Below are 8,883 nucleotides of genomic sequence, written 5' to 3'. Positions count from 1 at the left end.
TGGTTTCTTATTTGAGCATTTCAGTCCCATTAACTTTTAATTGGCACACTTGTCGGGCCATTTAGACAAATCTTCCTTCAAGAGGAGAAAGAAACAAATGCAGATTGAGATGTCCATGAAATTATACTAGTTTGTGTAATATTAAGTGAACAGAAGAGGGCAATAGACCAGGGTTTAGTCGGCATAAGTATGAATGAATATCCTGTAGTTTTGCTTTTTCCTTTAGAGATCAGGGAATGTGTGCAGAATGATAGAGTGGGAAGGGAAGGTGATCAGGTAGTTTGTGTGGAAGGAGTTTGGCTTTTCATTCTATTGTTTTATGTGCAACACTTTAAATGACTCCTTGGATGGGTTCCAGTGGGAAGTTATCATTGTCTGCAGGCTAATACGGACACTTTTAAAGAACATTGATATCACACAATGTAGGAATATTTGATTCGGGCTACGTCACAGGACAGATTTTAGTGATATCTTTGTTTCAATGATGGTAGTAGATCTAACTAATGTAGGTCAATGATGCACAGACTTTGGCTTGTGTGAATGCTGTGCCCATTATATGTGACGAAAAACAATGAGGCAAGTAACAAATAGCAAACAAGTAACAAACCAGGTATGCTGGTCTTGAGATCTGTTGATATGTGGTTCATTTTAACAGGCGTTTAATAGGTCAGTGTGTGGGGGAAAAAACTTTTATCATTTACAAAGTGTGTTAGTCTATGTTTAATTTCAATTGATTTATAGGGCTTTTGTTTTTNAATTTCAATTTGATCTTTTGTTTCATTGTTGTTCTGTTTTTCTGCTGTGATGATGGCCCAGGTTCCTTGGGTACGTCAACCACTGTAGTTTGCAGAATTTACAGAAAACTGACTTAAAAATTAGGATTGCATTTAAACATTTCCCAAATTGTAGATGCTCTGAAATAATAATAATAATCTTTGTATTTGTTATAGCGGCTTTCACATCAGGAGGACGTCTCAAAGTGCTTCATAGGATTTATTAATGAAACATTTGACATCATCCAGAAGTTAGCAAATTTTTAAACGTTGCTTTCATTTTTAAGCTGTTTTCTGTTCTTTTAACTACACAAAACTTGCTTCTAAGTTGAAGCTGAATTGAACAATTGGCCAAAATCCGCATGCCTTCAAACAGTGGCACCAACCCGCGGGGGAAATTCAAGAACTGTCCCACCAATCACCCGCAATAGTCCAGGCAGTTTCGCACCAAATCAATAACTTATTTCCAGTAGCTACTGAGCCGCGATATCCATGGATGAAGAAAATAGCCATGAATTAAGAAAAATTCAAAAAAGAAAAAACGTATTTGGTTTGCCGACCATAAAGGTTGGAAACCACTGCCCTGAAACATAAAGTAAATAAAATACAATACAAAATTACATTTCAATGTTGCCTTTCACGTCGGTACGACGTCCCAAGGCATTGGACAGTCAGGAATTTGGACCCGAGCAAGGGAAGAAATTGGGGTAAGGGAGGGTGGAGAGCAGAGAGGGTAGGAGTGTGGCTGAAGGCACGGTCGAAGAGTAGGGTCTTAAGGTGCCCCTTGAAGGAGGCAAGGGAGGGAGTGCAGGGCAGGTCCCTGCAGGGCAGGGACTATGCGGTAATGAGAGATGGTAGCATGGATATTCTGGAAGGCTCAGATTGAATAGGCCGAAAGGTTTTATTTATCCAAACCTCTTTTGTGATCTTATGTCATCCAGTCTGCCCTAAACCCTATGGGCTTGCAAGATGTCTTCCAAACTATTTGGCACTCAACCAGACAGAGGCCAACATTATTCACTTCGACTAACATATGTGCCACATTTGTTTTTAAATGTATAACACTTATAATGAAATTAAAATTTTATTTGGTACTATTGTGTAGCCTCGAAGTGCTACATTTTAATTAGGAGCCTTAATAATCTAACATCATCCTCTCTCTCTCTCTCTTCAGGGCCTATCGAGGTGCCAACCGATGAGTTTCCCCGTCACGGAAGCACCTTCGAAGCCATGTGTAAACTAAAGCCGGTTTTTGCAAAGGGCAAATCTGGCACTGTCACTGCTGCTAATGCTTCAGGTCAGCAGAAAGAATCACTTTTGTAATTTGCTTATAAAGTCGTTGAAAAGAAGGCAGTAACTTTACTGACAACACACTCTGTTTGCTGTTGTGCAGGAATAAATGACGGGGCCGCAGCTGTGATTCTGATGAAGAAATCAGAAGCTGACAAGAAATGCCCGAAACCTTTGGCTCAGATTGTATCCTGGGCCGAGGCTGGTTTGGATCCTGCCATTATGGGAGTCGGGCCTATAGCAGCAATAAGGAAGGCCGTAAGCAATACAAGAATATTGTTAATACTTATACCTCTTCACAGCATAGAGCCTTAACCAGACTCAGACATGTTCATTTATTAGCACAACTCTACTTTTATATGGTGTTTCCTGTTTTGGGAATGGGCTATCCTGCAAGTGAGAGAATTGGCAGCTATTCTGCCCCCAGGACTCTGCTATTGTTTTTTAAGCACCTGCAGGAGACGAGACTGGGGTCATGGCTCAACTCCAGGTATCTCCCTTTCCCATTTGGAAAAGGTCTGCTCGGTCACTCCTCACATGGCTGATATCATTGACTGAGGAGCGGTCAAATTGTGTCCCCCCTGAAGTAGGGTCAAGTAGATTGTTTTCTTTTCAACCAATGATTCACCCACTGCGCATTCCATCATCTTCAGATTCAAGGGTAATGACTTAGATTTACTATTTATTCTAGGTAGAAAAAGCCGGCTGGACGCTGGATGAAGTTGATCTCTTCGAAATCAATGAAGCTTTTGCATCACAGTCTGTAGCTGTTGTCAAGGAACTGGGTATAAACCCAGAGAAGGTGAGAAATGTAGATATAAAAATTGGCACTACAACTAAATGCAATTGATCCTTTTTACTTCCTGATTCACCCAATGGGTCAATGTGGGATGTAATAAAACAACAAATTGCATTTATAAAGCGCCTTTCATGTCGGGAGGATGTCCCAAGCCACTGCAGTCGAGGGTTTGCATCCAAGCTGGGGTTGGATTTAGGAGGTATGGGGGCCAGGAAGGTGACCGGTCACAGGAAGGTTTTGAGGACCTTGAAGGAGGTAAGGGAGAGTTGAGGTGATAGGGCTCTCGTTGGAGTTCCACAAAGTGAGAGCAGATAGGCTGAAAGCCTGACTGCTGATGGTAGGATAGGCAGGGGACCTGAAGCAGGCCAGTGGAGTAAGGAGAAAATTAGGGAAAAGGTTTTCCCTCTTTTTTAAAAAAATGCATTTTTTGTGTTTGTCTTTCTAGGTAAACATCCAAGGTGGTGCTATTGCTTTAGGTCACCCTCTGGGAATGTCTGGGTGCCGCATTCTGGTTACACTTCTCTACGCACTGGAGAGAACAGGAAAAAAGCGTGGCATTGCTTCTTTGTGTATAGGAGGTGGAATGGGAATAGCTATGTGTGTTGAAAGGCAATAAATTACACCTAAATTTTACTACAAGAACTGAAGATACTCTGCAGCTAAGCTACTGACTGGATAAAATTGAGCTTTTATTTTAGAGGTTACAGCCTGATTCCAATGAAATGTAGGTGTAGGGAGCGCTCCATCTCATCACACATGAAAGCATTTGCTCCTCGCAGAATGATTGATGCAGAAGTACGGGCCTTTGTACTGAAAAATACAAATTTAAAAAAATCCATACATCAGATAAACTTTACAACAATAGTACTTGTGAGGGTTGGGTTAAACTCATTTTAAAATGTCAGCATCAATTTATACCTCACTTTTAGAAATCAGAATCTAGATCCCTTTTTCAATCACAAACTTTGTGTGCACTGCTCCTGAATGAACAATACCTATTGATTATATACTGTTATGCAAAACAATATTCATTGCCGACTTAAACCAGGAATAGATGTGACAGTTCTACTTTCATCAGGAAACTGCTTGGATTATATTTATATGCACAACAAATTTAATCTGCATCTGTGCAGTCAATATAAAAAAAATTCAACACAATTACAATCCCAACATCTTTTTCAATTCTGCAACATTAACAGTAGCATTACAAGATACTACACTGTATACATTGGAGATAATTTTTTATGTTCAGCTAATGCATTACTGAGAAGACATCAGCAAGGTCTTCAGTCACACAAGGCTGAATATTCTCTATCCCAAGCGTACAACTGCTCATGCCACAGATATTAGCAGGGCAGCAAATAAATGGGAGTTCAGTAAGTTGTACATGTTTTTCTTACTTTTTAACAAGTATCAGTTCATCATCGCATATCCTTTCTTGAACCACCTCCTCAGCCTGGCCCACTAAAGACGGATCAAATCTCTCATCTCCTTCCAAGTTTGCAAGTGTTGAACAGATAGTTGCTATAAACAAAAACAGGTAAAAATCATCAGAATAGGTTTCTCAGTCCAAGATACCCTTTTCTGATTTACGTACTTTTAACACTTCAACAAAATTACATTTGTATAGCGCCTTTCATGTCGGGAGGACGTCAGAATCACTAGGAAAATTCCAGCTGATTCCGAATGCCACCCTTTCAAAATTGAATGACATTAATATTGTACACTAAACTCGATAGCTTGTCACTCCAAGTGTAAAGAGCTGAGCAATAAGTTATCCGGAGTAGCGAGTTTGATATAGGTCCTCCCAGCTGCTCCGTGGCTTTTGGCCCTATCCTGTCACACGATAAAATGTAAGACAGCGCAGGAGGCCACGGCTTAGCCCCTGCAATGCATCTGAGCATAGGCACTCAACCTCCGCTACCAATCACAGCATCGGGCTGGAAGCCTTTGTAATGCAAGATGCCATATTACAGAACGAGTTATCAGATCAATTTTCGACTAAGAAGATAGCGAATAAGCTATTTTCTGCTCGCTGGATTCAAACAATCTGAGTCAGTCAGTATCACTAGCCACTATGAATGTCAGCACAGACAGAGGCTACTCAGTGCACCATTGATCCGCGCTAGGAGTTGGGCCCACAGAATAAAATTAATGTTTTTGGTTTTGGGCCTCGTCCAACCAGGTCGGAATTCCAGATAACTGGAGTCCAATAAGACAGGGGATCACTAGTTTGAAAGTATATATAATTCACAACAGTAACCTAGTAAAAAAAAATGCTGCACTTACCTCCACTGGCCTTAGCAATTCGTCTGAGGTCTTTCTTCAGACAACAGCGTACTGCCATGGCCTGCCCTGCAGGGGCCTGCCCTGCTGGGGCCTGCCCTGCAGGGACCTTTAATATTCTTTAAACAGAGGTGGTACTTGTCACGTTCAGTGTCCACGCTTGTGAATGCGGAATGGCTTGAAGGAAAATATGGTACCATATGAAAATAGCCCCTGCTTTCTGGAGATCATCGTTCGCGAAACCATTTTGTCTCAAAAATGCAAGAATTGCACAGAATTATGGAAACCTCTTAAGGTCAGCCTGAATTTGGAAACCAGTTTATCGCAATCCTTTTGAAAGAACCAGATTCCAAATTAAGACAGAATTTAACATTTTTTCCCCAATTCAGTATAATTTTAAATTATAAGATGATTGAGTTGTATTGACTGCCTCAAATGACCAAATACTAGGTCTCAGGAATAATAATTCTGTTATGTTTCAGCTATTGTCGTAATTACAGTCATTTCAACCACTTTAGTCATACATGTGGTGTGAAGTAAGTGAAGAAAGATGTCTCAGCATCTGGGTCTGATTTGGTAAGATTTTTTTGTATCTTTAAATTTGATCTTTTGATAAACAGTGAATGTTTGGTGAAAGGGGTTTATTTAGCAGGGATAGAAAAAATGATGGAAATTTTCATTCATGCAGAACAGTTTGCAACCCAGAGTTTACATATTGCAGAGAATATATATGTATACATGGCATACAATGATAAAGAGGAGCTAGGTTGAAATAGGAAGAGGTGGAGGTGACCGTAGGCGTGGTTGAAGAGAGACTTGACGAGAAATAGAGAAGTGGCGAAGCGGATAGGGTAGAGGGAGGAAGTTTGAGAAGATCGGAGCATAGTGACTGAAGGCTCACCAAAAGTAGCAATGCCCCCTCACTAATAGGGGGGAGCAATGTTTTCATGCCCCTGTTTGACAATAACAGACGGGTGACTAGGCTCCTGGACTAGGCTGACACTCCATTATCATTTACTACATTTAAATCAAGGGCATTTGACATTCAGACCGATGTTGGGGAGGGGGTTCTGTTCCTCTAGCTATCTTTGGAATTGGTACATTACAAATGATTAGATTTTAAACCACATATTTGTATCTGTTATTGAAATGATTCTGGGATTTATAAAAGCAGATTCACAAACTATTTTACAAAATCAGATAATTCCTGTTAAATGTGTTGTTTCGCACAATGCACTGAAATTTCTGTGAAGTATAAAAAGAAAAGGTTATGTAAAAAATTTGTATCAAAGTGTTTGTAACCCATTTTCTGAATTTATTTGCATGCGCATGTGCTCAGAGTTTGTTGATAGCAAAATACTTTTTTGCAGTCCAGTTTCATGACTTTGTAAAGAGATGGAAGTTTTTTGATAAACAGTTGGCTGAGCGAACGTTTTCTGTTATTTGTAGGTCAAATACAGTAACGTGATGCTTTAGCTTACATTAAACTGGGCCTCTCAAACGTCATTGTGTTGCTATGTGCGACATGGTTTGGCTGTTCTCCCGCTCTATGATGAAGACCTCTGTGATAAGGTCTCTTTAAACAGTTACAAGGAGCACATGACCCTGTTGTACATTAATTATTTACAGAGAGTATGGCTCTGCATCTAGCCCTCATCTCTATTTAAATTGCACAGGGCTTTAAATGTCCACCATTAGTGGTGAGCCTGCTGATATAGCTGCTGTAATCCGTGGGGGAACAGCTTCTTAATTATCTGTTGTTACTCTATGTTAGAACCCTATCCTGTCACTCAGTCTGTTCTTCATGTTTTGCTTCACCGTTTTATTTCCTTCACAACTACCTATGGGCTAATGATGTTTGTCCTCACTGACTGTTCATGGCTTGACTTGAGAGGGGGTTTAGATGTGCTTATTATGAGATAATTATCACTGATCATAAAATAACATCTTGCATTTGTCCCCACAAGCCAGCATGTTTCTGCCCCATCCGACAATTCTATTAAGAATGCTATCATGCCCCTCTTCTCTCCAGCTCCCCTCTTTGGAATAATCATATGCACTGCATACATTAAAAAATCTCAATATGAGACTTTACTCACTTACTCCCTCACCCTGATAATTTCACCCCCTTGTGTATTATAGGAATTATCACTTGATAATTCCTGTCCTCATAATAATAATCCATCAAGAAAAAAAACAATAATAAATTGGACCCTTCAATTCACAACTGTTTGTGGGACACTGCTGTGTGCAATTGGCTGCCGCGTTTCGCCCACAAATATACAGTCAATTCACTTTACAGTATATTTTGTAAAGCGCTAAATCAGATATATATGATCAACTGATAACTAATGAGAATGTAGGCATTTCACCTACAAAAACGCACATTCACTACGATTTATAGTATATCCTGTGAAACACTTTGAGAAGTACATCCGACCTGAAAGATGCTATATTACATGCAAAGATGATTATTATTATTAATATTATTATTATATGTTTGTTTTATATTCAAGAGCTTAGTCCCATAGTGTAGCGAGAAGAGCAGGAGAGAAAAAAAAGATGTAGATAGGTGTGTCTAACTTAGGCTTTAAATATATAGTAGGAGGTCAGACACCACCTCACCTTCATTGGAATAATAAATAATAACACTAATAATTTTTGCAATTGATACCACATTTTATCATGTTGTTGAGACATCTCAAAGCGTTTCACAGGATGTATTGTAAAGTGGAGTGACTGTCTGTTTTGGGAATGTTCGTATACGCTGCATATGTTAAATCTCCTATGTGCCACTGAGCAGAGCAATATCAAGCAGCCAACCCTGCCTAGATCAGAATGTTTTGGGCACAAGCCCTCTCTGGGGCCTTTGAGCTCATGGTAATGTGCTAACCTCCAATCCAGTACTGGGGGAGCTTTGCATTATCAAAGATGGCGTAGTTCAGTTGAGATGTTAAACCATAGTCCCTTCTTCCTGTTCAATAGACGTTAAGGTTGCCCTTACATTATTCAAAAAGCGAAAGAGAGTTTTGACGTTATAACCATGGATGGTGATGCTGTTAGTGCCTAAGGTGAGGAGGCGTGAAAGGGAGCCAATCAGGAGAGGCTCGGTCTTGCAAGGATTATTATTATTTAGAACTCAGAAGCAGATCATATTGCTGTACTCTCTGTCAGGAATGGTTTGCAGACGAGAAAACTGAAGAGAAGGAAAGAAAATGGAGCAAAGAAATGAAATATCCATTATTTCATGTAAACATTGTCTTTTGATAATTGCATGTTGAAATATGAAAATACATTTGAAAATGTTATCTCCAAATCAGTCTAGTGATACTGCATATTGCCAGAAGTCAGCAGGAGGCTCTGTAGATCTACAATAGAATCCTGTGGAATGAAAGAACCCTTTTTGCTTCTTATTTAGTTTGGGTTTTAGACTCTTATCCTGGTAACATAACTATCTTAGCCGACCAAGGCCAAGAATTACAAAGTGTTTGCATCACAAGGGGTTTAGCAAAATTTGAGTTATGTTTTTATATGTCTTTCATTTCCTTTTCCAAAGATGCTACATGTGGAAGGTAACTTTTGGACAGGCAACAGGTTTGACCTAGGTTGCATTTGAGCGGAAAAAACGTCCTGTGGTATGAAGGTGAATACTGCATAGAGACAAGATTATAAGCTGGGTCAACCCTGCTAATTAACCTTGTCAATTCATTCTTATGTATTTAATGTATTGCAGAC

General features: G+C 39.8%; 2 protein-coding genes across 2 annotated transcripts; one reads left to right on the top strand and one right to left on the bottom strand.

The window, feature by feature from the left end:
* Positions 1–1,617: 1,617 nt before the first annotated feature.
* On the top strand, positions 1,618–3,493 carry LOC103190709 (acetyl-CoA acetyltransferase, cytosolic-like). The gene is made up of 5 exons (XM_007911586.2): positions 1,618–1,627; positions 1,948–2,070; positions 2,167–2,321; positions 2,755–2,865; positions 3,308–3,493. The coding sequence occupies exons 1-5, from the start codon at positions 1,618–1,620 to the stop codon at positions 3,476–3,478; spliced, it is 570 nt and encodes a 189-aa protein (XP_007909777.2). The 3' UTR covers positions 3,479–3,493.
* Positions 3,494–3,509: 16 nt separating this feature from the next.
* LOC103190708 (T-complex protein 1 subunit alpha-like) lies at positions 3,510–6,655 on the bottom strand. Its single transcript, XM_007911585.2, has 4 exons — positions 6,630–6,655; positions 5,152–5,267; positions 4,263–4,386; positions 3,510–3,672 (listed from the first exon to the last, which is right to left on the bottom strand). The coding sequence occupies exons 1-4, from the start codon at positions 6,653–6,655 to the stop codon at positions 3,564–3,566; spliced, it is 375 nt and encodes a 124-aa protein (XP_007909776.2). The 3' UTR covers positions 3,510–3,563.
* Positions 6,656–8,883: the final 2,228 nt, after the last annotated feature.

Source organism: Callorhinchus milii, unplaced genomic scaffold (assembly GCF_018977255.1).
Source record: "Callorhinchus milii isolate IMCB2004 unplaced genomic scaffold, IMCB_Cmil_1.0 Scaffold3, whole genome shotgun sequence".
Taxonomy (NCBI): Eukaryota; Metazoa; Chordata; class Chondrichthyes; order Chimaeriformes; family Callorhinchidae; genus Callorhinchus; species Callorhinchus milii.
This window is presented reverse-complemented; position numbering and strand designations above follow the sequence as displayed.